General features: G+C 49.8%; 10 protein-coding genes across 10 annotated transcripts; 5 read left to right on the forward strand and 5 right to left on the reverse strand.

Moving 5' to 3' along the window:
- Positions 1 to 141: 141 nt before the first annotated feature.
- On the forward strand, positions 142 to 1,136 carry pxr1 (telomerase inhibitor/ribosome biogenesis protein PXR1; the record flags this gene model as incomplete). Its single annotated transcript, XM_002563351.1, has 3 exons — positions 142 to 164; positions 217 to 1,057; positions 1,116 to 1,136. 3 exons carry the CDS (start codon positions 142 to 144, stop codon positions 1,134 to 1,136), a joined length of 885 nt encoding a protein of 294 aa, XP_002563397.1.
- A 614-nt stretch (positions 1,137 to 1,750) lies between these two features.
- N7525_009302 (uncharacterized protein) lies at positions 1,751 to 2,898 on the forward strand (the record flags this gene model as incomplete). Its single annotated transcript, XM_061214670.1, has 2 exons — positions 1,751 to 1,821; positions 1,872 to 2,898. 2 exons carry the CDS (start codon positions 1,751 to 1,753, stop codon positions 2,896 to 2,898), a joined length of 1,098 nt encoding a protein of 365 aa, XP_061069101.1.
- A 248-nt stretch (positions 2,899 to 3,146) lies between these two features.
- N7525_009303 (putative kinesin family protein (KipA)) lies at positions 3,147 to 6,067 on the reverse strand (the record flags this gene model as incomplete). The annotated part of the gene is made up of 2 exons (XM_002563353.1): positions 3,147 to 5,227; positions 5,290 to 6,067. The coding sequence occupies 2 exons, from the start codon at positions 6,065 to 6,067 to the stop codon at positions 3,147 to 3,149; spliced, it is 2,859 nt and encodes a 952-aa protein (XP_002563399.1).
- Positions 6,068 to 7,701: 1,634 nt separating this feature from the next.
- On the reverse strand, positions 7,702 to 8,973 carry kin28 (TFIIH complex serine/threonine-protein kinase subunit KIN28; the record flags this gene model as incomplete). Its single annotated transcript, XM_002563355.2, has 2 exons — positions 7,702 to 8,717; positions 8,775 to 8,973. 2 exons carry the CDS (start codon positions 8,971 to 8,973, stop codon positions 7,702 to 7,704), a joined length of 1,215 nt encoding a protein of 404 aa, XP_002563401.1.
- A 413-nt stretch (positions 8,974 to 9,386) lies between these two features.
- Positions 9,387 to 10,130, forward strand: N7525_009305 (mitochondrial 37S ribosomal protein mS41; the record flags this gene model as incomplete). Its single annotated transcript, XM_002563356.1, has 1 exon — positions 9,387 to 10,130. One exon carries the CDS (start codon positions 9,387 to 9,389, stop codon positions 10,128 to 10,130), a length of 744 nt encoding a protein of 247 aa, XP_002563402.1.
- Positions 10,131 to 10,573: 443 nt separating this feature from the next.
- N7525_009306 (cytochrome P450) lies at positions 10,574 to 12,325 on the reverse strand (the record flags this gene model as incomplete). The annotated part of the gene is made up of 4 exons (XM_061214671.1): positions 10,574 to 10,639; positions 10,692 to 11,756; positions 11,809 to 12,006; positions 12,080 to 12,325. 4 exons carry the CDS (start codon positions 12,323 to 12,325, stop codon positions 10,574 to 10,576), a joined length of 1,575 nt encoding a protein of 524 aa, XP_061069102.1.
- Positions 12,326 to 12,918: 593 nt separating this feature from the next.
- On the reverse strand, positions 12,919 to 15,100 carry N7525_009307 (uncharacterized protein; the record flags this gene model as incomplete). The annotated part of the gene is made up of 6 exons (XM_002563358.1): positions 12,919 to 13,529; positions 13,581 to 13,597; positions 13,653 to 13,783; positions 13,845 to 14,440; positions 14,497 to 15,010; positions 15,062 to 15,100. The coding sequence occupies 6 exons, from the start codon at positions 15,098 to 15,100 to the stop codon at positions 12,919 to 12,921; spliced, it is 1,908 nt and encodes a 635-aa protein (XP_002563404.1).
- Positions 15,101 to 15,629: 529 nt separating this feature from the next.
- On the forward strand, positions 15,630 to 21,697 carry stt4 (1-phosphatidylinositol 4-kinase STT4; the record flags this gene model as incomplete). Its single annotated transcript, XM_002563359.2, has 4 exons — positions 15,630 to 15,637; positions 15,688 to 15,865; positions 15,931 to 20,358; positions 20,417 to 21,697. The coding sequence occupies 4 exons, from the start codon at positions 15,630 to 15,632 to the stop codon at positions 21,695 to 21,697; spliced, it is 5,895 nt and encodes a 1,964-aa protein (XP_002563405.2).
- A 599-nt stretch (positions 21,698 to 22,296) lies between these two features.
- On the forward strand, positions 22,297 to 24,285 carry N7525_009309 (sugar porter family MFS transporter; the record flags this gene model as incomplete). Its single annotated transcript, XM_002563360.2, has 4 exons — positions 22,297 to 22,620; positions 22,716 to 22,972; positions 23,034 to 23,457; positions 23,521 to 24,285. 4 exons carry the CDS (start codon positions 22,297 to 22,299, stop codon positions 24,283 to 24,285), a joined length of 1,770 nt encoding a protein of 589 aa, XP_002563406.1.
- A 607-nt stretch (positions 24,286 to 24,892) lies between these two features.
- On the reverse strand, positions 24,893 to 25,633 carry N7525_009310 (uncharacterized protein; the record flags this gene model as incomplete). Its single annotated transcript, XM_002563361.1, has 1 exon — positions 24,893 to 25,633. One exon carries the CDS (start codon positions 25,631 to 25,633, stop codon positions 24,893 to 24,895), a length of 741 nt encoding a protein of 246 aa, XP_002563407.1.
- Between the last annotated feature and the right edge of the window lie 595 nt (positions 25,634 to 26,228).

Consider the following 26,228-nt stretch of genomic DNA (forward strand, 5'->3'; position numbering starts at 1 on the left):
TCTCTCCCCGCGAAGTCGGGAACCCTGGACATCGCGAGGGCCTTATCGGTTGCTTACTCATCCCGCGCCTCTCAACTTTTTTTTTTTTAAATTCTTCGATCTCCAACAGACATTTTCTTCGCTTGATCCGATATTGTCGCCATGGGTTTAGCGGGGCCACGGAAGTATGTGACTCAACCTAATACTTCCAGGCACGATTTTCTAATGCATGAGTAGGAATACCAAGATCGGCAATGATCCTAATAACACCCAATGGACCCGGTCCACATCCGGGTTCGGACATCGGATCATGAGCTCTCAGGGCTGGACTCCTGGAAGTCTTCTGGGAGCAAAGGATGCCGCGCATGCGAATTTGTTGACCGCCGCCAGCGCTTCCCATATCAAGGTCACCCTCAAGGACGATAATCTCGGATTGGGTGCTCGTATTGGACGAGAGTGCGAGCCGACTGGACTTGATGCCTTCAAAGGATTGCTTGGTCGACTCAATGGAAAGAGCGAAGTGGAACTCAAGAAGGATGAACGAAAGCGCGATGACGTTCGATTGGCTCGTTATGCTGCCCTGAAGTTCCCGGAAGTCAGGTTCGTCAGCGGGGGCCTGTTGGTACAGGAAAAGGAACCCGAGGTTCCTCCGCCAATCACCCAGGACGCGACACAGAAGAAATCTAAATCAGACAAGAAAGAAAGCACAAAGACCACCGAGGACGACGAAGCCTCTTCGAGCGAATCGGATGCCCCAGACCGCAAATCCAAGTCCGAGTCTAAATCCAAATCCAAGTCCAAATCAAAATCAAAATCAAAATCAAAATCCAAGAGGTCGCGCTCTCGAGACGAAACCGATGGCAACGAATCAAGCTCGGAATCAAAGAAGAAAAAGAAGTCCAAGAAGAGAAAGGCTGATTCCGAGCAGAGCGATTCTTCAGACAAGACATCTGAACCGGAAGCCAAGGTAGCAGCAACAATATCCAGGGAGCGGCGGCCCATGGGACGGAATGTTACTCGGTCACGCCATATCGCCCAGAAAAAGAGAGCCATTATGGACGACAAGTCTCTTAACGAGGTAAGCTATGCCGCAACTATTTTCCATGATCGATTGTTAACCTGCTAACCTGGATCAGATCTTCATGATCAAAGCATAGAGTTTATGCAAATCTGCATCTGAAGCGCATTGGACATAAAACTGGGAGTTATTTGGTGTTTACTCTTTTTGTGATTTTCTATCTTGAACTAGATATATCCTATGAATCAAAAGAATTCCAATATTGAATATGATATATAAGGGTGTTAATAACCGAATACTCTTGAGGCTATTATTGAATTATATGCATTATGTATAACTATTGTACATATACAGTGCGGTATATGTCCAACAGGTATTATGCAGGTATATATAGGTACAATATATATACAGGTACTCTTTACACCGGGGAAACATATGGATTACCTAAGCTGGAGGGTGCCTTGCGGTATCCACATCCAACGTCATATCTTTTGACTTAGCGTATGCTCCTAACCGTCGATTGCTCGTCATTGGGGGTGCACAATCCTGACTCGCACCCGAGGCGAAGTTGTACAGACCAGTTGCATCGAATCCTCCACGGTGAGTTCGTTCCGGGGTCCACCGCAGCCGGATAATTTCTGACAATCTACATGAGCTTTTAGCATCCCTCGCATTGCCACGACCCGAGCCGAGACAGGGAGCTGTGTAGAAGTTCCATCACTACGGGGGTTCGTTCTTCATCCTCACCCAACAATGAACGGGGAAGTTCGGTCAGCTGGGCGTGCCTCGACGCCTACATCTCAGTCGAGTCGCGGAAGAAGACGGTAAGTCACGTCCAACAACCTTCGATTTACCCATAACTCACCCCATGTAGCATCCACTGGGCGCCTTTAAATATCGGTCTTGAGAGACGTCTACAAACGTTCGTGGTGCTATGCCACACTTTGACAATCGCTATCTTCCTGACTAGCTTCTTCTTTACCTGCGCCATTCCGCTGTCCTGGCCACTCTTGGTCCCATATCTCGTCTACATATCTCTTTTCTCTACTGCTGCTACATCGGGCCATCTGAAGGGGCGTAGCCCTTTCTTGCGCTCACTCCCTATCTGGAGAGTGTATGCATCTTACTTCCCTGCTCGTCTTCACCGCGAGGAGTCTCTTCCACCCACAAAGAAGTATATATTTGGATACCATCCACATGGTATTATCTCCCATGGCGCGTTCGCCGCATTCGGGACGGAAGCTTTGGGCTTCTCCAAGCTGTTCCCGGGAATCACCAACACTCTGCTGACGCTCGACGCGAACTTCCGGATTCCTTTCTACCGAGAATACGCACTTGCCATGGGACTTGCTAGTGTTTCCCGGGAATCCTGTGAGAATATCCTCACTAAAGGAGGCCCAGATGGAGAGGGCATGGGGCGAGCCATCACGATTGTCGTTGGAGGTGCCCGGGAATCTCTCAATGCCCAGCCTAATTCCTTACGTCTCGTGTTGAAGCGACGCAAAGGGTTCGTCAAGCTCGCTATTCGCACGGGTGCTGATTTGGTGCCTGTCTTGGCTTTTGGTGAAAACGACCTATATGATCAAGTCGACTCAGATCAGCACCCTATCATTCACAAGCTTCAGATGCTTGTAAAACAGACTTTAGGATTCACCATTCCCCTGTTCCATGCACGCGGGGTTTTCAACTACGATGTTGGCCTGATGCCCTATCGAACTCCTCTCAATATTGTGGTGGGACGACCAATCCCGGTCATGCAGCAGCAGAATCGTGACAAGATCAACGATCAGTACATTGATGAACTCCACTCTCGATATGTAGAGGAGCTGAAGCGATTGTGGGATCAGTGGAAGGATGTCTACGCCAAAGATAGAGAAGGCGAGTTAGAGATCATCTCATGATAATACATCCACCTTTTATGTATACGGATGGATTTGCCAGTTCACAATGACAACAAGTGAACCATTTACGGGCATATTGTACAGCATATAATGAAATAAGTATACACTCGATCTCCAATGTAGTTCGGATTAGATACACGCGCAAGAAAGTAAACCTATGAAATGGGTATCAGATCGGACAGAACCAAAGAGCTTCCGCAAAAGCATTAGAAAAAAAAAGAAGAAAAAAGAGCAACGCTTTGAGGTTTTCATGCTCGGGATGGCGAGCTGAGATTTGGATCCCATGAGGGAGCAGTTGGGTTGAGACGCGGCACTTCCGCTGATGAGGATACTCGTCGGCTTTCACTGGCAATGCTCCTGTTCTTAGTGTTGTGCCCACTTTCTGTTCGAACCTGGATCATTTCCTCCAGCATGCGCGAGACCTCGTCCATATTCTTTCCCGCTTCCTCCTTTTCACTTCTACCGGACAAGGGACGTTTGCCTGGACTCTCTGGCTGTACAGTGAAGCCATTGGTCGCTGCAAAATTGTCCACATCGCCAGCAGTAGACCCATTCTTGCTCTTCAACTCTGACTGCGGGTCATTGGTCACCGTAGCCAAGTCTCGATGCCGAGTTGCGGATCGAAGCGCAGCAAGCATGCGATCCTTATCATCGAGCTGCAATCGGAGCTCATTGATCTCCATATCTTTCTCGCGGACGACAGCGGAGATATCTGGATGCTCGGCAATTGTGGCATTTGCGGGCTTAATACCCCCTGACATGCGGGAATGACTGGACCGCCTTGCCTGGAGCAGCCGGCGCTCTAGGGTAGCGATGTAACGGTTCTTATCACCGAGATCAGCCTGCAGTGCAGTGACCTGTCGTTGCAAGCTGGCTTTGCCATCGCCGAATTCACCAAGGTCATATTCGTCCTCGTTGCCAAACGACCCTCCCGGGTATCCCATAGCCGACGAGGGATCGTTGCTATTGACAGACATGAATGACATGGGCCGAACAGACGAATGGCCGGCACCTAGTGTGGACTGGCTAGCGGAAGAGCGTAGTGACCGCGCGCCCGAATCCGTTGCAGACATGCGGGAAAGACGTCCAAACGCAGAGAGGCTGTTATGGTTGTTTACACCGGTGGACTTGGAGCTTAAAATCAAGCGATTGAGATGCTCGATCCGCTCTTTGAGCGCAGTCCGAGCCAACTGCATTTCCAACACTTGTTCCTCGTGTCGGGCCTGTGCTTCCTTTTCATACTGCTGTTCGTCCCATTTGAGTTCCTTCTCCGCCTGGGATTTGGCCTGGGAGTCCAACTGACCGCGAAGAGCCTGGATCTCCATACGGTATCGTTCCAGCAGTACCCGACTCCCCGAATCTCCGCCACCGCCGCCGTATGCCTCCTCGGCCTTTTTGGCATGACTGACAATATTATTCTTCGCCCGTGCAGCGAATTTCATGGTATTCAGAGTTTCACCGGTATGCGAATTGACCGCGCTCGTGAGTTGGATGGTGCACAGAATACTCACAAGCGAGCCACCGGACAAGGCTGGCTGCAGAAGTCTGGTCAACTTGCTATCGCGGTAAGGCAAATGCCTCCCATCGCGGTCCGTAGGGTTGCCTTGCTTATCTTTGTTTTCCGACAGCCGAGAGATGATGGTGCCCAGAGTGAGCAGACTTTTGTTGATATGAGCACCCTCTGTGCGGCGTTCCTTATCCTCAGCCGCACGTTCAGAGCCAGCCAGATCAATCAGACTCAATGTTGACACCCGCACGCCACCCGGGGCGATCCCGGAGCGCTTATCGTGGGAGCTGCTGGAAGGCACTCGCTCTCGACTCTCTACCACGATCTGAACCACCGCGTGACTTCGAGAACTACGCGCATTGAACTGTGTGCTGCTGGTTCGTCGTGCATGGTCACCTCGAGCGATAACACGGAGGAGCTGTGTCGGGCTCTGCACGATCTCTTCCTTGAGCGGCGTTGCATATACTCCTCGTTTGCTATCTTCTCTCAATTTGATTTCCTCCTGCTGGGCTCCCGCTGGCGCGTTGGCAGCGGAAGCGGAAAGGAGGTCGTTAATCTTCTCGTTGTAGATTTCCAGATAGCTGACCCGCAGCAAGAACTCCCGATGTGGGGTCTCTCTGATGAAAGAAAAGATGTCGGTGATTGCGAGTGGGATTACACCGGGGGAAGTTGCTGTTCCCTGCATAGAAAAAGTCTTTCCGGTTCCCGTCATACCATATGCAAAGACCGTCCCATGATAACCCTCCATGACCCGCCGGACAAGACGTTTCGCAGCCGAATCATAAACCTTGGCATTGTTTTCTTGTGGATTAAAGACGTTATCTGCTCAACGGGTTAGTGACGACCGATGGGGGGCAAGTGAGTTAAGGAACGATCATTCTCACCATAAAAGTAATCGCCTCCTTCTTTCCCACGGTACGTGATGAGGCTTCGCCGGCTATCGACGGACCATTCGCCATGGTTTCGGGGAGTCTCCCCTCCACCGTTGTTGTCGGGACGAACGCGCACGCTGACAAGCACATTGCCCTTGATCTCCTTTGGCTTGGAGCTTGATTTTCCCGTATCATCTGCATCCTCGAAAGTGGTCGCACTCGTTGAGCAAGATCCTTGGGCGGATGAACTTCTGCTGTGGGTTGGAGATGTCTCCGGATCTCGCGCATCTCCGCTCGATATGAATTTCCCTTCTCCACTGCCGTTGAGTAATGACGGAGTTTTCGAGCTCCGATAGCTGCTTGTAGTTCCGGTGCTCAGTCGTGAGCTTCTTTGGGGTCGCACGCTGGAAGTAGCACCTTGGATACCGGAGAGCGATGATGCGGTGGATGGACGACTGCTGGCCTTCGGTGGTTGAGGAAACGAGGCGATACTAATTGTTCGGCGCAAAGATTTATCGGGGCTACCAGGAGTGCGCCCGCCGGAAGTTGACCGGGACGCATTCAGACTGGAGGTTGAGTTTGAAGTTGATAGAGGTGACTTGAGCGATGGTTTGGGAGTGGATGGGGTCCGCAGCTTGGAGGTCTGGTAGGGGGATGCGGCCCGTGGCGTGTCGGAACCCGTTGACTTTCTGGGTTTAGGGTTGGGGAGGGAGGTTAATGATCCGGCTGAAGGGTTTGGTACTGGCCGCGACAGTTGCGAGGGCTGGGGCAATGTCGACATTGAGGCCATGGCGACTTGGTTTCTTGTAACGTAAGAGATGTATTTCAATAGGAATAAGTGAATGTGACGGCCATACAGGCAGATCGACGAGGTTCAGCCTGTACCATTTTTTCGAAGTTAGCTGATGAATGAGAGACATGAAGATTGGGTCCTTGACCAGAGAAATGGTGATTCCACAGTGTTTTTTCGCCAGATGTAGTTTGATCTTCAAAATGTACACAACACACGGATATTATGTTATGATTCAGGTCTCGGGTACTCACAGATTCAAACGGGCATGTCCTGGGATGTTGCAATCGCGGGTTCATGGGAAGAAGTGGGGGGAGATGGAAAAAAAGAATAGGAAAGGGAAAAAGTAAAGATGAAGAAGCAGAAGTGCAGAGAAGCAGAAGTGCAGAGATGCAGAAGTGCAAAGATGCAAAGAGACGCGAAGAGAGATCCTCCGTAGAGAAAAAGGCGTCACCAAATAATCCCCGCAGAAAGTCCAGACTTGTATTTTATTTTATATAAACAATCTACATATAAGACCTTCTTAAGATATTCTTATTATATATTATTGTATTGTTTAAATCCGTAATTTAATATGCTGATATTATCCTTCTCTCCTCTCTCCTTGTCTCCTTCTATCCCCTACAGAGCAGACTCATGATACTTGGAAAAAGTTACTCCCCTTCTCCCATCCCATCGAAACCAAAGCATCTATGTTGTATGTACATAGGAAAAGGGGGATAATGCCTTTTAGACGTAAACCGTAGGGGAAATTCCGGGATATCTCAGGTCCAATGATAGGCCAGTGGAGGTTTCAGCAAAGGGAAAAGGGGGCGAATAAGATGTCGAAGGCGACTGGTTTTTTGGAGGTGGACCCTAATCTATCATTTTAACTTGAAGTTAGGATCTGGAATGAAGGCCTTGCCCTGTCGTGTCGTGTCGTGGTGTCGTCCCGTCGTCCTGTCTTCCTGTCGTCCTGTCTTCCTGTTTATATTCCTGTCTCTTGTCCTTAAAAGGGTTGAAGGAGTATATAATCCCAGGTCTCTCCCTAGAAAGGTGAAGCTTGGGATGAACTCCTGTTCGAGCCAAAAAAGATAAACGGCTATTCGAATCCAGCAAAGATTGACGTTTAAACCAAAAATTAAAATTAATCTGGCGTTGATCCTCATTTATGTCCCGTTGTCCCGTGACCGTATACATCTACCATCTACATCTACAACATACTGAGCACAGTACAAATGCAGAAAGTACAGGATATATAGAGTATCTCTTTGTTATTTGGTGAACCTCCATTTCTTTCTCAGAGGAACACATCCATGCAAGGGAGCCTATGTTGTATATTCAGAATATAAACAGGCTCTTATGGCCTTGTACTCCGTAGCCCGAACTCGATCAAATACTGCAAAACAGTGCAATATGACAGCTGATCGTGGAGGAAAATCCATACCGTTTCCCCGACTGGATGAGTCTCTCTCCACTTCCACTAAGCTCTCAGTGTTGACTGGGCGACAATCTAATAGTGGCTGCAGATGTCAATGCCATGCATATCTAGCGTCTCGGCTGAGGTGGCATCAAATAATAATACTATTATTAGCGTGCTTCGGGTTTGTTTTTCCTTTTGTCTATATTGTACATATATCTGTATTTTCGTGTCATCATTTCATCCCGAAATCCAGTTGCCGGGCAGCACTCTTGAACATGCCCTCGTCCAGCTCGCCACCACGTCGGGTCAAATCATCTCCCATCTTTTTGGTCCCGCCAGATTTCCGCGGGAGATCTTCATTCTTGGTCGGACGAGGTTCAATCGTCCACCAGTTGTGTCGCAGGCACTGGACAGCCGTACTGCGCTTGCGTGGGTCAAGTGCACACATCGACATCAGCAGATCGGCGCCCACCGGACCTGCAGTGGGGAACTGTCGCATGAAGAAATCGCGCCCTTGTAACGGCACCAAATGGGCCTTGTCGGTGGCAATGTAGTAGGGAAGCTTGCTGACACCGGGCCAGTTCTCCTCCGTTGGTGTGCCGAACGCTTCGCAGATTTTGGACGTTTGATCCAGGTCCGTGTTGCCCGCCACGAAGGGAACCCGTAGCAGGAGCTCGGCAAAGACCATCCCCATAGACCAAATATCGACCGCCCCGGAGTATTGTCGCGCACCGTAGAGAAGCTCGGGCGGCCGATACCACCGAGTGATGACCTGATGGGTCATGTTGAACAAGGGGTCGGCAAAGGATCTGGCGAGGCCGAAATCGGCCAATTTGACCTCCCCGTCTGACGCGATCAACAAGTTGTTGGGCTTGATGTCCCGGTGGAGGACAAAGTTCTCGTGACACCACCATACACCCCGGGCAAGCATCCCCATCCAAGCTTTGATATCGGCCACACCGTACTGAATATCACTATCCTTGATGAGCATCTCAAGATCTCCACCGGGAAGAAACTCAAGAACCAAGCTCAGATTTTGATCCTTGGAGGAGAAAACATCGTGGAGGGCAATGACATTGGGGTGCTTTAGCTCTTGCAGGTACTTCACTTCACGAACCGCATCCATAGCAAGTCCATCCTTGTATTCGGCATTGACTTTGATCTTCTTGATCGCAACGAGGGATGATGGATCATGTCGGAGGTGGCCAACGTATACCACGGCGTATGTACCTTCTCCTACTTTCCTGTCTAGTTTATATGTTAGCATACTGGCCCTAGAAAACAATACAGCAGATGTTCAAATACCTTTGACGTATCGTTCCCGGACATCGATGTTCAGTTGTTCGGTGAGTTCGCGATCCCCATTCTGCACAGGCTTTGACACAGCTGCAGATGCAGTTCCAGTAGAAGAATTCTGTGCAGCAGTAGCTCTCAGCCTGATTGCTGTATTTGGGGAATGCACAGTCATGGACGGCGAACGAGAGCCAAAGGGTGAAAGTGCCATGATTAGAGTTGAAGGAAAAGGCCAAACTCTAGGGAGTGACAAGAAATTAAAGAAATAGCCACAGGTATTCAGTGGCTACTAAAAGTATTAAGAGATCATATTTAGCAAAATATCTTTTGAGGTGAAGGCGGCAGTGTAAATATGAGGGTCGATGTCATTTCCCCATAGGCTGGCTCGGAGTATTGTTGATCCTGGACTTGGTTGGCGACTCTCGAAATTTCTCCAAGTCAGTCAACAGCGACCCCCAGCCAATTCCTCGGTAATTGCTGGAAACCTGTCACCTTTGAAGGCAATCGCTCAACAATTTCCTCACTGGTCACCTACCACTACGAATCTGATCTTCCGGGAAAGAATAGCACGACAGTTACTAGCAAAATCGGAGCTTGCGGCATCCTTCCCGCAACACTTTCACCATGAGCGTCATGGCAATGCGCAATTCACCGCTGGGCAGCTGGGCAGCACGCCTATTTAAGCCTGTGTCAATTTCAAACCAATATATCCGATCACTCCACAAGAACACCCGCCCGCCCGTGCCATCTCCGACCCCTTTCGTCCCTGATGTCCAGACCTTCCTCACCCTGATTGGCCGCGAAATGTCTAAGCAAGCGAGCAAGATTCCCTCATGGGAAGAACTTTTCACCTTAAACTCCAACCAACTCCGCGATGCCGGCATTGAGCCAGCCCGCCAGCGACGGTACCTGATCCGGAAGCGCGAGAAGTTCAGGAACGGATTGTACGGCCCTGGAGGTGACCTGGATACTGTGGTTGATGGTGTTGCACAATTGCGGGTTGTTGAGGTGCCTATTAATGCCAGAGGCCTGACAAATGGAGGCACAAAAGCGGCAGTTCAAACCTCGTCCGCTACACTGTCACCCGGTATGGCGAAAGCTATTGTCAACCTGGCGCCTGATGCCACTACATATCAATATGGCAAAAAGCACCTGATCAAGAAATTTGCGCATATGAAGATTCACCGTGGCTGTCAGCCTATGGGTCCTTTCCTCCAGCCTTTGAAGGGTTCCAATGGTACTGCTGCTACCATTTCAGTCCAGGAGGGCATGTGGGAAGACAAGCGGGGGCAGAAGGTTGATGGTGGTGAGCGACGACGCCGGGAGGTCCAAAACAAGAAGAGGCTGGATGAGAGAAAGAAGGCGTGAATGTGAATGTGAATGTGAACGGTGTAATACCACGTTGTGTATCTTGCATATTTCTTGTTGAGCCTGGATGTTCAAATTCGAACTGTACTATACTATTGCTATATTATTGCAATCATGATTTTTCTCTCATATTCTCTAGTCAGTTTGTTCCAGGGTAAAAAGTGAGGTGTTCTTATGATGTCTGATTAAAAATAATATGATTGAGCTATGTACCTAGGTAGACATTGAGAGAAACATGCGACTCAAAAGTCGCGAGAAGTGGATATTCATACAGCAGTATCGTCTCAAAAGTGAAAAAAAAAGAAGTCCATGATGCGAGAGCTGTCACACATAGTGAACTTGGCTCTGGTTCAGTCTGAACCTTTGATGCATCCATGTACGGGCATTAAAATGTGATCCAAATTTGAATGGGAATCTTTTCTAAAACGTAACTCGGAGTTCGATTATGCTTTGACTCCACGTTTCTCATACTGAACAAAGGATGTACCCAGAGGCTTGGAGAAGAGGGACTAGAATATGGTCAGTCAAACGTCGGGTTGATCGTGATAGAACACCACTTACCGAATAATCAGTTTCGGGGAAGGGTGCATCAGCGCTAGGCTGGGAGAACTTGAAGTGTCTCACCAGCGCAGCCAGGATTGTGCCCAGCTGCACGTAGGCGAACTGCTCACCAATGCAGCGATGGCGACCAGCACCGAAAGGCAGATAAGGACTGTTGGTGCCCTTGGTAACCAGTCCATAACCATAGTCGATCTGCTCCTCATCTTCATCCTTGGGTGTGTCAGTTCCAGACTCGTCCCAGCGGTGGGGGTTCCACTTCAGAGGCTCGGGGAAGAACTCGTGAGAGCGAGCAGTAACACCGGGAGAAGAAAGGACATTGTGAGTGGTAGGGATAACGTAAGGAGTACCTTCCACAGGCATGGGGTTCTTGACGGCCCGAATGATCGAGTGGATAGGAGCGTGGATACGGAGGGTTTCCTTGATCACCTTGGAGTGCAAGTCGAGTTTCTGGAGTCCTTCATGGGTGAGAGGAGGCAGGTCAGAGCCCAGAACCTGGAGTTGCTCTTGGTAAAGCTCCTCCATAAGCTCCGGGCAAGTGGCCAGGCGCAGAACAATCCAGGCAGCAGTGGAGGACGAAGAGTGCTGGCCCGCCATAAGCAACGCAATCATCATGTGGGCAATTTCCTCATCGGGAACCGGGGTGCCATTCTTGTAGGTGCACGACATCAAGTTCCAAACCATATCCTCAGAGTCCTTCTTACCACCAGATGCACGGCGCGCCTTGATGATATCCATGTATGTCTCGGTCATCTTCTTCTGTGCAGCGTCACGCTTGCGGTTGTGGGGGAGAGGGGCCCATGGCAGCATGAAGTTGATAGGAGCGAAACCTTTATCGAGGTCGTGGTACATTTCAGCAAAAGTCGAGTCGAATCGAGCGCGGACTTCCTTTCCTTGCAACGAGCGGGAGGCTGTATAGATTGTGATTTCGGCAATGACCTTGGAGACATTGAAAGTACCCTTAGGGTCCTGGAGAGCGGGGGAATTTTTCACAAAGTCATCGACCTCATTGGTGATCAAGCGAACGTAAGACCGAAGCGCCTCAGAGGTAAGACCAAATTTGACAAACTAGGAAACGGTCAGCGGACGGGCTTTTTGGTGTGATCCATTCCTTCTATACCTTCTTCTGTTCCATGAGCTTAGCATTGGGGCAATCGTAGACGACGTGACGACCGAAGACGGGGGTGGTGAGGGGGGAGTAAACTTCTTCGGCATTCACATCACGAAGCTTGCCATTAAGGATGAACTCGTTGCCCTTGGTACCTAGGTAGACGGTGGTCTTCTTGCCCAGGAGAACGAAAGTGAAGATGTCGCCATACTGCCAGCATTTAACCCCCAAATTAGCAATTGGATTCTTCTGGGGGCCAAATACATATATGCGATCTACATACCTTTGCGCGGGCCTGGTTGAAGAAGTTGTATGGGTCCATGCCATAGCTGATGGTGCTTCCAACAAAGGGGAACCAGTGGAAGACCACGGGGGGCTCATGGGCTTTCTTGAAGAAGAGCTGGCGCAGCACATTGATCACAACCGATAGCACAATAAATGACAGTGCTCCGACACTGGCCAAAGTGTAGATTGACTGGGTCGAGCAGTGCTCGCAGAAGGTTTCGAGGAAACTTGCAAAGAGGCCCATGTTGTCAGGAGGCAAAAGGAGAGAGTCGAAAGAAGAAAAGAACAGCCGAAAAGAAAAACGGGCTCACAATGACCCTATGACCCTGTCTGTTATCCTCCAATTGAATTTATAAACAAAACGAGAGAAGATGGAAGATTAAACAGGAGGCGAAAGAGGGAAAATAATTAAGTCCGATATCATTCGGCGAGGAGAGACCCGCCCCTATTACTCTGGTCTAGAATAAACGTGCCGATATAATTCGGACACGTTTTTCTAATTAATTAATTATTAGTTGTTAGTTCGTTACTTTGTTCTATTTTATGTATTCTCTATTTATATGTCATGTCTAACTACTGTATAGTTATATGTACTCCGTATATGGAGTATATAGACACATCACGCCACTCCGGTCAAGGGGTCCCCGATAGTATAGTACTATTACTGCGTGAGATCACATATGGAATAATACTCTCATCATTCGAAAAGAATCCCTAATTGTACATCGTTTCGCCTGATCCGGACCTAACTATACATGAATCCCATTTTGACACCCCTGATAATGATATCCCCAAAGTCAATAAGAATAAAACGTCGTACAAAGGCCATAGTACCCCTTAATTGTCATACAAGGTCGGATCACCACGTTCTCCAATGTTGATGAAATCTTTCGGGGCCCGGTTGCCACTTGGTGAGACCTCACGTTGGGATGCCTTGGCGGGTCGGTTGTGGACACGCTTCCTGGCTTCATTTCGGAATACTTTGACCGGTTTCTCGGTGCCTTCGGCGTGCTCGCTGAAGTGAGCATCGTTGATGCTGCTCAACAAGGTCCGCTCCCGGTTAAACTTGCGCTTAGAAAAGTCCAGTTTACCAAGAGCCCCCGTCAGGCCATCTGTGCTGTCAGTGACACTCGGGTACTTTCCGGTCATCCAAGGATGCTCAAGACACTCATCCACCGTGATTCTCTTGTTGACATCCACGGTAAGCATCCTGTCGATTAGGTCCAGAGCGGGATCGCCAACAGAGTCCCAGTACGGTGACGGGTAGTCAAACTTGCCCATCTTGATCTGCTGGGCGAGAGTAAATGGATTCTCCGGAGTGTTCAGTTCATCCGAGAATGGCGGGAAGCCACAGAGACAGATGTAGAGAACAACCCCAAGGGACCATACATCCACAGCCTTGGTGTATTTTCGGTGGCGGGTATCTTGCAGAATCTCCGGGGCAACGTCTGCGAAATTAGTACCAACGAGGTTTCAAGGTCCCGTACTTTGCGACTTACAGCTTGGTGTACCGCAGCTGGAAGCAAATGTTAGTGCTTATTTCGCATTGAAACGGACAGGCTTTCACCTACAGGGTCGTCGTGAAAGATTCCTCCCCAATAATTTTAGCCAGCCCAAAGTCACCCAATTTCACGTTCAAATCCCTGTCTGCAACCAGGATATTTTCTGGCTTGATATCTCGATGCACAATTCCTCGTTCATGCTGATGGCACGTTAGCTGACTCAGGAATTTCTTTTTGTATGTGGGCTTTTGATGTGCATACCAGATATTTCAACCCATCAAACAGTTGGCGGAACACACCGCGAGTTTCATCCTCGGTCATTTTCTGATTGTTCACAATCCAGTTGAACAGTTCTCCTTCGGGTGCCAATTCAAGTACCAAATAAGCGCCATCATTCTCATCAAAGGACTCCTTGAGACACAGTAGATTCGGATGATGAACGCCCATCAGCAACGCAATCTCTTGTTGCAGAGCATTGTCGTTCTGTGACTTTTGCGAGTCACCGAGACGCCTTTCAAAGACTTTGACTGCATACTTGTCTCCGGTAGATCGTTCAGCACACAGATAGACGGTTGCAAAGTGGCCCTTGCCGAGCTGGTTGAGAATCCGGTATTGCTGACGGAAACCATTCGTTTCCCGAGTGCGGGGGTAACGGAAGACAAAACGGGCTTCATTCAGAATTGAAACTTCATCGCCGTCCTCCAGTTCCCTGTGCTTGTTACGCCCAACAATGGCATCATTAACAAATGTTCCATTGCTAGAAAGATCCTCCAGCACAGCAACCATGTCGCCTTTCTTCTTTTCCGCGAAAATGAGAAAGTGCCGGTTTGAAATTGTGGGAATTTCAAGGACGCGATCTGACTTTGGTCAGAACAGACACTCCATAACGGCCATCAAGCTTATCATCACTTACCACACTCAGGATGACGGCCGACCAAGAAGCCTCCTGGCGACTTAGCGCTCTTGGACTTTTGGGCCTTCCCCCCCTTGGCTTTGGCAGTACTATCACCATCATCGCAATCATCGCGCTTCCTCAGCACAAGTGGGCCATTCCCGTTCTCATCTAGTGGGAGCAGATAGCCCCAGACTCCTTCGGCGTCCTCATCCTTCACGTCGTCTGCGAATGCTCTGGGTGGATACACGAACTGTGAAAGCGCCTGGGTATCCTCGAACGCTGGCGGCGAGGAAATCGCGTGCGACAATTCGGATCCGGATGAGATGTGTTCATGGCTGTTGCGAGGGCTTTCGGGAGGCGTGACAGTTAACTCGTTCCGAGTCTCTGTAGCGGTAGATTGAGGACCGGTGACTGGGGTTGGCAAGTAGTCCAAGTCGACTGGGGTGTCTTGTGGTTGGATCTGGACTTGACCCGAGATTCTTTGAGACCGTCGAGGTTTCTTTTGATCTTGTGAATCTGCATCGGCAGTAACCTATAGTAACCCCTGTAAGTAAATGACAGTGCCAACAGGAATGAAGCGTACCCTTCCTCGCTTGAGCGAGCTTTTCTCATGGGGTGGCATAATACAGGCTGTTATCACCCTGACTGGAGAGGGTTCCAGACCAATTAGCGATAGTTGTCGGTCAATTCAACAATAGCAAGGGCGTCAATTAAGCCCTTCTTAATTCTGTACTGAAAGAATACACAATACAAAGATGGAAGAGAAAAAAAAAAAAGAAGTACTGAAAGAAAGATATGTGGGGAATGAGTCTATAGCTTGTTCGGAGGGAAAGAGACCTGGAGAAAGCTCTCTCTTCCCGTGGCTCTCCGCCTCAAAGAACTGGCAAGGGCAGATATGAGAGAAGTGACGATCTAGTGTCTACATTATGTTGAAGTTATAGAACTACTCCGTACATACTTCGGAGTACATAAGAAAATAATATAATAATATAATAATATAATATAGGGTACACTATACTTCACGTCAACAAATAAAAAGGGTTCGGACCTACCTAGGTAGGTTCGCGTTTCACGTGCTGTATCCCCTGACCTCATTCTCCGAGTTTCCCAATTCGCCGATTCCCCAACCTTAGGCCCTTTGGTTCTTCAAAATGGACGGGTATGTGGAATTATTGAATACTTGGGGATCATGCTGACGGACAGTTAAAGTCTATCAGGTGGAATTAGACGTTTCGCTTTCCAAAAGCTCGCTGCGTTAGCAGTCGAGGCACCTGCCAATGGATCGGAGCTCGCTCGCCTCGCGGAACAGTCTCAGTCGACTTTCGAGCCCGATGGTACTCTGGATGGAGTCTTGAGACAGCAGGCTCCAACATCCCAGGTTCCAATGGTGTGTTTCTTTATTGCTGCCGAACCCCCCAGTTGTGTAGTGAGTGCGGCCTAACGTTTGGACAGGGAATCCGCGAACTAGATGTCCTCCTGGCCCTATGCAAGGCGGCCTCCTCGGTGAACGACCCGGAAAATGCTGCTCAATTGGTATTACAACTCTCTCGATACCTACCAGAATCCCACAGCCAGCTATTTCGGTCCTCGCCCTTCCTCCATGGTGTAAAGCCGTCGCCTTACGAGACTCTCACGAACAACCTAGCTCTCGCGCTTTTGTCTTTGGGAACTAAGTATCCAAACCTGCGACAGACGGCCCTTGACGCTGTGCATGGATATTTGAACAACTGCGCCGAGGCTATTAATGCAGTCACACCTTTCCAATACTCTAGGTCTGAGGCGGGGCGACAGGGCGTTATACATGAATCTGTTGCCGTTTTGTCAATCGCCGTTTCCCTTGTTGGATTTATGGAAGCCTCCGCAGAATACACTGCTATCTGGCATGCAAGCGAAAAGTTACGCATCGTCGATCTGTTGCGTGCAATGCTGTCCGAGCCTTTCCTAATTGCAGTAGAGACGGCTTCGTCCACTCTCCGCAATGCAAACGTCGCGGAGCATGCTTTTAAAGACTGGAGAAAATACACCCGTCGCTATGCTGCTCACGGTCGCCCACTAGGTGCTATGCTTGTGCAAGAAGGCTATATGCGCTTTGTGAAATCATGCGCAGCCTCTCTGATTGGGTTCCAACACCTAACCGATGAGCAGCTCCTGGATGACTACATGACTGGCGTAGGTATTGCCAAGAGCTATGACGAGGCGGATATCTCTCTGGTCGAGCGCGTCACGGATATCATTAGTGAGGAAATTCATTTGCTAGAGGATGGCTCCGACTACCTGCAAGTCGGCTCTCCTTGGCAGCAACACCTTGCCTTCTCTGTTAAGGGACATGCGCTGGTAGGCTTCCTCCACTGCGTGATTCTTGGCGAAGATGCAACCAACAACGAAGTACTGCTATCCTGGCTCGAGGACACATTGCTTGACTCCCAGCAAATGTCGAACGTGGAATTGTCCGTGACGGTTTTGAAGTGTACCGCAATCCTGGCAAGAATGTCTCCAAATGGTGCGTCTATTGGAAGACGCTGCCTTTTGCGATTCCTGGCCCAGGGAGGCGTGTCAGCTCGTTCCACCGTTGCCGTCGCTTCTCGGTGCCTCGCCCAGGTCCTGACTATTCTGTCCGAGGACGCTGTTATTACCACCCTTTACTCGCTTGGCAATGCGCTAAGTCCGAGCACGAATGTGGATCTATCTAGCCAAGACCAGCTCATTGGGGATCATACCGGGCCAGGGATGAACCTCGAGGCATACCCAAGAAATGCAAGCCAGACATCGCTCTCGGCAACTGGCGAAGATGACACAACCACCTACAGGAATCTCATTCATGCCATCGTAACAGTTGCGACTAATTGCAATGACGACAAAATCAGTGCTTTGGCCCAGTCTATGCTTCTGCAAAAGATTGGCAAGATCAATGTCGCAGTTGATGCCCTTATCATCCAGGAAACTGCCGTTCTTGCCTTGAGCGGTGGACAAGCCGAGTTCCAGCTTCTGTTGAAGTTCTACGCACGTATCTACCTTGATGGCGTTAATAAGGGACTGAACACCATCTCTGATGCTGTTCAATGTGCCATGGCTTACCTCTCGATTACTTTGGATCGAAAGTCACCGCTCCACAGGCTTTATTTGGTCCATTTGTTGGAAAGCATTATAAACAAGGGTGATGTGCCAGACTTCGAGTATGAGCGGCACAAGGAAATCATTTTTGCCGCTGATGATATCACTCCCCTCTTGAAACCGCTAGCTCTACTCGTGTCTTCCAATGGCAGTTCTACCGGAGCTTCCCAGTCAGCCTTTGAGTATGATGAAGCCATACTGACTCTGTTCCGAGATGCTTGGTTCAACATCGCCATCCATGGAATATCCATCAGCTCTAGTGTTGCCCAACAGTATCACAAGGAACTTCGCCTTCTCGCGCATCACTCTCCTCCTTTAGTTGCTGAGAACCACATGGACTCTCTGGAGAGCGATGTGGAATTGAACACGGTGCTCAGGCGCGGGATGGGACTGCAGCGAGCCATGGAGCAGAAGAGGGCTTTGATCTCTGAACTCCCTGGCCGAGAATCTGATATCAAGAGACTGGACTATTCTAGAGCAGTGTTTCTTAACGCTGTAGTCTTGGTCGAAAGCCTCCGCGCCTCCTCGGGGGACTCTACCAAGACGCTCAGTTATTTCCTTGACCCAGCCTTGGCCACTCCGGAGATTCTCGCGTGCATGAATGCTGTTGCAGACAAAGCGGTCACTTGTTATCTGTCTCTCACACTGTCCGGGGAGCACGATGACTTTTCGACCCCTTACCTGTCGAAACAGCTTGCGGGATTCCTGGTGGCTTGCTGTCATCGTATTGAGAGGGTCCAAAGTATCGCAACGCAGTGTGCCGACAAGATCATTCGTGAATGCCCTTCTGCCTTGTGCGAAAAGCATTCGCTCTTTGCTTTGCTTGAGATTCTGACTGTCATGTGGTCTTCCTGTCTTCAAGGAGAACTCGATGAGTTTGAGTGGAAACCGTCCTTGGTGTCTCCCATGGGCATTGTCAAGGTCGAATTGCCCGACAACTACGCCTTGAGAAGGGCGACTCTGAATAGGTTCCATGAACGAGCCAGGACCTGGGTGACGACCGTCCTGAACATTGCCCCATTAGATATCAAAGGATTACTGCAGACCTATCTTTCCGAGTATGACGATGACGGTGGCTATGGGCACATATCGATGGGACGTTCATTCGCTCTCGAAATGGGCTCCCTTATCCCACAAAGTGACCCACGGCTTGGATCAATCGATGGCTACGGAGGCAGCGACTTCAATGTTGCATCTGATTTCATGGCACTATACACAACGCGCCAGAAGTACCGACGTCCGGACATGTCTACTCTCGGCGGCCTAGGGGGGAATATTTATAACGTCTATGTTGAACAGCCTCGCGTGAATCTGTTGCCTGAGTCCGCCGATTCTTTGGAAGAGACCCTCTCTCGTCTATATGGGCGAAGCATTGCTGGCGAGGATATCCCCCTTATAGAAGTTAGAGATGTTCTTCGACAGGCTGCGGGACTCATTTGCAGCAGCAGCAAACCACGACTCTCCGTGGTTCACTACTTGGTTGCTTTGCCTTTCCAGATTTTCACCAAGGAGACAGTCAAGCTTGGTGTATCTCTCTGGCTTGGTGTCATCCACGAGAACCCAAGCACCGAGCCACGAATCCTATGCGAGGTGATTGAGGCTTGGGAGAGAAGCATGAAGCGCCGTAAAGGATTGTTCGATCCTTCCTTTGAATACCTTGACCCACTGCATACTAAGATTGAACTTTTGCCGACTGACAAGGATCTTATGCTTCGCATGCAGCAAAAAGCCCAAGACACTCTCTCGCCACACCTGCGAGTTCTACATTTCTTTGAGAGTCACTTCAATGCCATCCGCCTAGGAAATCTGCAGGATCAACAGCTGTTCTATCGCTTGATTGGCAGTACGACTGTTGGACTTTCAAAGACCGAGGGCCATCCTTTGGCAAGAGAAATTCATTTCCGAATTGTGCTCCTTGGTCTCAAGGTATTGAGGCATCTCAGCCCCCGAAACAGTAGCGCATGTTGGAAACTCAAAGATCAGATTCTGTCCGCTGCGTTGAGTTGGTTTAAGCACCCTCCAAGGTGGTCATTCGGAGGCAATCGGCTGCAGATTAAGGCAGAGGACAGAATTCTTAGCGAGGTGACCACGGCTTTACGAGCCGTTGCCGGTATCGCCGCCAATGCCCAAGGGTCATGCAAGTCTTTGCAGGCCAAACAAAACCTGCTCCAAGTCCTCGTGGAGAATGAACGATCCCGCCTTCGAGTTTGGCTCTTCCCCCTTGACCCGGAGCGAAAGCACCACATCCCTTCGCTGGGTGGCAGAAATCCCGATGACGGCCCCGTATCTTTACTTCGGCTTGCCTGGGCGGAAAATGCAGGGTTGGCTATTCAGATGGCTGCCCGGTTCCCGTCACCCAAAATGCAGGCTGATGTCAGATCATTGATACTCAGTTTCCCCGAGAAGGTCATTGAAGAGCCAAGCGCTCTGGAGATAATGTTTGACAACTGTCTGCCCATTGATGTCGGTTCCCAGTTGAAGTACATGCTGTACTGGGCTCCCGTTACTCCTACGGAGGCTATCACCTACTTCATGCCCGCTTACGGCAACCATCCGTACATCCTGCAGTATGCCATGCGAGCGCTGGAGAGCTATTCGATGGATGTTCGGTTCTACTTTGTGCCACAACTCATTCAAGCCCTTCGCTTCGATGCTCTGGGTTATGTAGACCGCTACATCCTCGAAACAGCCAGGTTGGATCAGCTGTTTGCCCATCAAGTTATTTGGAACATGAAGGCCAACTCCTTCAAGGACGAAGATTCTCAGATCGTAAGTATTGATATTCTCAAAAGTTTGATCACCGTTCGCTAACATTCTGCTTTAACAGCCGGACCCTATCAAAGATACACTCGACCGCTTCCTAGATAACTTGATCAACAGCTTCTCAGACGAGGAGCGTGCGTTCTATGAGAGGGAGTTTTCGTTTTTCAATGAAGTTACGGGCGTCTCTGGCAAACTTCGCCCGTATATCAAGAGGAGTAAGCCCGAGAAGAAAGAGAAGATTGAGGAAGAGTTGCGTAAGATCAAGGTGGAAGTTGGGGTGTACCTTCCTAGCAACCCTGACGGTGTAGTCGTTGGCATCGACCGCAAGTCTGGTAAGCCATTGCAGAGTCATGCGAAAGCGCCATATATGGCGACCTTCCGCATCCAGAAGACAAGACCACGAATGCTTGAAAAGACCGAGGCCAACGCTGGTGACCACCACCACCACCAACGGCAATTGACGCATCATTCCGAGCCTGAGCAGGAGACATATGAAGTATGGCAGTCAGCTATCTTCAAGGTCGGTGACGACTGTCGCCAGGACATGCTTGCCCTGCAAATGATTGCGGCCTTCAGGAGCATCTTCACCAGTGTTGGCCTAGACGTTTGGGTGTACCCTTACCGGGTGACTTCAACAGCGCCTGGCTGTGGTGTGATTGACGTGCTTCCCAACTCCATTTCTCGCGACATGCTCGGCCGCGAGGCCGTCAATGGGCTATATGACTACTTCGTGTCGAAATACGGTGGCGAGGACTCTATCCGATTCCAAGAAGCGCGCACCAACTTCGTCAAGAGCATGGCTGCCTACTCAGTAATCTCTTACCTGCTGCAATTCAAGGACCGTCACAACGGAAACATCATGATCGATGATGCGGGCCATATCATTCACATTGACTTCGGATTCTGCTTTGATATTGCGCCTGGTGGAGTGCGATTCGAGCGCGCGCCGTTCAAGTTGACCTCGGAGATGGTCGCCGTCATGAGTGGAACCCATGACCCAGCCCACCATCAGGGCGGCAACTCAGGCATCAACTTGCCAGGCAGCTCCCACAACCCGACCAACACGCAGCCATACCGGTGGTTCGAGTCGTTGGTAGTGAAGGCATTCCTTGCATCTCGCCCTTATAGCACGAAGCTGGCTCATATTGTCTCCCTCATGCTTGACAGTGGTCTTCCGTGCTTCAAACCCGAGACGCTGAAGAATTTCCGTGACCGGTTTGTGTTGGACAAGAGTGAGCGTGATGCGGCCGAGTACATGCGGGAACTTGTGCGCAAGTCGTATATGAGCGTGTCTACTAAGGGTTATGATCAGTTCCAACTGATGACCAACGGTATTCCTTACTGAGGGCTATGGTTTCAACGCTTATATAACACATGTCAATTATTCTCTACAGATTTAATTTGCATTGGATATCTTCTTCTTTATACTTCCCTATCTAGGTATTCGCCTGCAAATCGGTAAGATAAGTCCAATGTGCTTTTCTACCAAGTGTGGTTGACGTCACGACTTCGTCGGCACCACGGCATCGGACAATATACCCCGGACAAGGCTGATTTTATGATGGAGATGGATTGTAGAAAAATAGGACAGAATAAATGACTTCCGATGGAAACGCATCTGTAAATCAATCACATACAGATACCCAACATCAACATCGACTATGGTATCCCGCATATATAACAATTATAATAACAGACACTCCAATTGACCTCAGTGGCGCATTCAATGCATGACGATCTACATCTTACGAGGTCCGAGAACCGTTCCGGAAGTGGCAATATGACGATGCAAAGACACTTGACCTGTCTAGGCCTTTATAACGTGCAAGACAAGCCTTGGACACAGCCCAATTCCCCGGCCTCCAACGCCAACCCAATCCTGGATTAACGCATGAAACTGCATGTTCTGTATATTGTATACACCTCCAATCTCCCTTCTCCAGGATGAAAATCCCATTCCTCAACAAGCTCAGCGGTGGCAAGACCGGGACCAGGTCCCCGCCATTGACTGACCTATCGGGGGAGTCTGCAATATCAGATCGTGAGAAGAGAGGCAGCAACCTGGACGAGTCGCATGTGCCATGGGTGACATGGAGGTCTCTGTTGCTAGGTGCATTTGTCTCGATTGGTGGTATCATTTTTGGATACGATACTGGTCAGATATCGGGCTTTTTGGAGATGCATAACTTCAAGCAGCGGTTTGCTCAGCTGAAGCCGGACGGGTCGTACAGGTTTAACAATGTCCGATCTGGATTGATTGTTTCCATGGTGAGTGGATATCGTTGCATGTCTTTGAACGACGAAGTCGAAAGAAGAATGTGTGTGTGTGTGTGGGGATGTGAGAAATTCTAACGCCTTTCCAGCTCTCCATCGGTACATTGTTAGGAGCTCTGCTCGCCGGACCATTGACAGACCGAATTGGTCGGAAATGGTCCATTTTCTTCTGGTGCATCATCCTCCATATCGGACTGATCATTCAGATCTCCTCACCATCAGGGAAATGGTACCAGTTCATGATGGGACGATTCGTAACCGGATTCGGCGTGGGAGCCTGCTCACTGCTGGTGCCCATGTACCAGGGTGAGATTGCACCACGACACATCCGAGGAGCGATGGTGTGGTAAGTGATAATCAACAGTCAACATTGCAATATACCTTCCATAACCCTAACACAACCCCAGCTCCTACCAATTATTCGTAACACTGGGCATCTTCATCGCATACTGCATCAACTACGGCACAGAGAGTATGGAAAACACTGCCTCGTGGCGAATCCCCCTCGGTATCACATTCCTGTGGGGCCTCGTCCTTGGAATCGGAATCCTCTTCTTCCCGGAGAGTCCTCGTTATGACTACCGGCATGGCCGTGTGGACCGCGCTCGACGCACAATGTCGAAGCTGTATGGCGTTCCAGAGAACCACCGGGTGATCGTGCATGAGATTGCCGAGATCCAGGAACAGCTGGATGCCGAAAAGGGGGCGGGAGGTGGAATCCGCGGTTGGATTGAGATGTTCAAGGCGCCGCGCATGGCGTACCGCATCATCCTTGGCGTTGTGCTTCAAGCTCTGCAGCAGCTGACCGGTGCCAACTACTTCTTCTACTATGTGAGTGTTTCTTTCTCAACGGTGTCGTTCAATACTCATCGAGCTCGGCTAATATGTATCTAGGGAACGGTTATCTTCAATGGGGCAGGGATCGATAACACATACGTGACGCAGATGATCCTGGGCGGAGTGAACTTCGGCACCACATTCGGCGGACTATACGTGATCGAGCACTTCGGACGACGCAAGTCCCTGATCGCAGGCGGGATCTGGATGTTCATCTGTTTTATGATATTTGCATCTGTGGGCCACTTCTCGCTTGACGTTGATACGCCGCGTAACACGCCCGGAGCGGGCAAAGCAATGGTTGTGTTTGCTTGTCTGTTCATTACTGGATTTGCCATGACCTGGGGCCCGATGGTGTGGGCGATCGTGGCCGAGCTGTACCCATCACGATATCGGGCGCGGGCGATGGCGATGGCGACTGCGTCGAACTGGCTGTGGAACTTCCTGATTGGATTCTTCACGCCGTTTATCACTGGCGATATTGACTTTGCGTATGGGTATGTGTTTGCCGGGTGTTTGTTTTTCGCGGTGATCATTGTCTACTTCTTCGTCATCGAGGGTAAGGATAAGACACTCGAGGAGATGGATATGATGTATGTCATGCGTGTGCCGCCGTGGAAGAGCAGCAAGTGGAAGCCACCGGAGCCGGAGAACCGGCTTACCACTGATCAGCTTATGGATCGGAAGGTTGCGAAGAAGTATACCAAGGAAGAGCAGAGTGCGGAGAGCAGTAAGCAGACGGAAGGGGTACCTGGTCATTCACATGCGGAGACTGCAGACACTGGTGATGATGCTGGGACTGGACCTTCGCATTTCTCTTGAGTATTGGAGAGGATTTGAGCTTGGGCGACATTGGGCGATCTTGGGGTGACACGAAGAGAGTTGAAGTGGTGAAGTGGTGAAGTGGTGGGTTGCATATGGACCGAAGGAGGGGGGAAGTCTGTGTGATATTGGGGGGGTAATGAACATACTTTCAGTGTATATACTGAAAATAACAGAAGAGATATAGGATACTTCAAAATGCAATTTATTAGTCAATAATCAGTGAATCAGTGACCAGTGGGTGTCAATTTGGGTAGTCATATAAGAATAAAATCATCCACATCACCAGGACGGGATGGGCAAAGGAGAAAAAAGGCTCAGAAACATATGAGAACGCCAATCCCAGAGCTGGATAGTTCAAAAAAAAAAAAAAAAAGAAAAAAGGTTGATGATCCTCCATGAATCATTTTGATACATATTCCACCTACTTGCAGAAAGAGGAAAGAGTCGGGAAGACACATCGAGAGGATGGAAACCCATGATTGATACAAGTCCGTCAAGACTTTTGGCGTCAAATGCAGAAAAAAGTAACAGTTAAAAAGAAAAGAAGCCAGAGGCCCAGTAGCATCATGATATACTTCCCTTGAAAAGTGACCAGGACTAATCTCTAATCCATAAAGTCACCTCTCAGGATCTTCTCCTGGAAGAAATCCGGCTTATTCTGCTTAGGCTGACGGGGCATTTCCCGGCTAGGTTGCTCCATAGATGCGATGGAAGCGGCACGCTGGTGACCGCTGGAACGTTGGGCTGCCTGTGGGGAGACGGGGCCGCCGAGGGAAGGGGCACGCTCGGCACGGGAGCGGAGGGCCTCTGACCAGTTAAAGCCTTCGCCTAAGGGTCGGCGTGATGCGTTAGATCTCTCATTCTGAGGAGAGGTTGAAGTACTTGCGGAAGATCGGGTAGTAAGGATGGCTGAGCCAGCCGGAGGGGAACGGGGCTGGCTAACGGCAGACGGAGGGGGGTAGTTTCTACCATTGCCTATGCTTCCTGCTCGAGCATCACGCAGGGCCTGTGCACCAAAGGAGACACGTCTCCCGAATTGCGAGTTGGGTGAGGTTCCTGTTGCTTGTTCTTCCTCGAGAGCATCTTCGGCCGGGACGTTGGAGCCCATTGAGCTGGATAGGCTGCCCCGACGGAAGTTACGGTTGCCACTGAAAGGGGATGTCTGGGTTGGGGAACCGGAGAGGCCAAGCGTGGTGATTGACAGCCGACGCTGGTTAGACTGCTGGTTTGCACTCTGGGCGTTGGGTGGGTTGCTCGGTTTGGAGAAGATGTCGGCGATGGAACCACGACGTCGACGGTTATCCGCTTGTGGGACCGAGATAGGGGAGGTGGGATCGTTGGACATTGTCAGATGAAGGAGGTTCTGAGCTGAGAGTTGAAAAATGTGGACGGACTAGCCGCCCTTTTCATAGAATAGGGGTTTGGAGAATGAAGCAAGATCGAAGTGATGAGATTGTGTCTCAGCACTTGAAAGGGAGGGGGTGGTATGATGGTATGATGGTCGGGGGGGGAGGATCTTGGTTTGATGAAAGATTGGGAGATTGGAAGATGTCAAATGTCAGATGAAATGAAAGAGGTATGGAGAAGAAGTTAGAAGAAGAGGGAGAAGAAGGAGAAAATGAAGGAAAAGGGAGAAAAGGGAGATATACGAGTTCACCGAAGAGCAGAAGAGAGCTAAGCATCCGATTATCTGGGGAAAGTGGCGCTAAGTGGAGAGTGGTGATGTCGACGGGCTGACTAAGCGTTCGTTTAAGGGGGCGATTGGGGTTATTATTGGTCTGTCGGGGCATTTAGTCTATTAAGCTATCAGTTTATTGGTCTATTTTAGTGTAGTTTATTGGAATTGGGTTGGAATAGGTAGGTTATATAAGGATATTCTATATATACCTAGGTACACATATATACTTAGGATAGGATACATTGGATACATATCATGGTGA

Source organism: Penicillium rubens (genome assembly GCF_028828025.1).
Source record: "Penicillium rubens strain IBT 27055 chromosome Unknown utg000003l_segment0_segment0, whole genome shotgun sequence".
In the NCBI taxonomy this organism is placed as follows: Eukaryota; Fungi; Ascomycota; class Eurotiomycetes; order Eurotiales; family Aspergillaceae; genus Penicillium; species Penicillium rubens.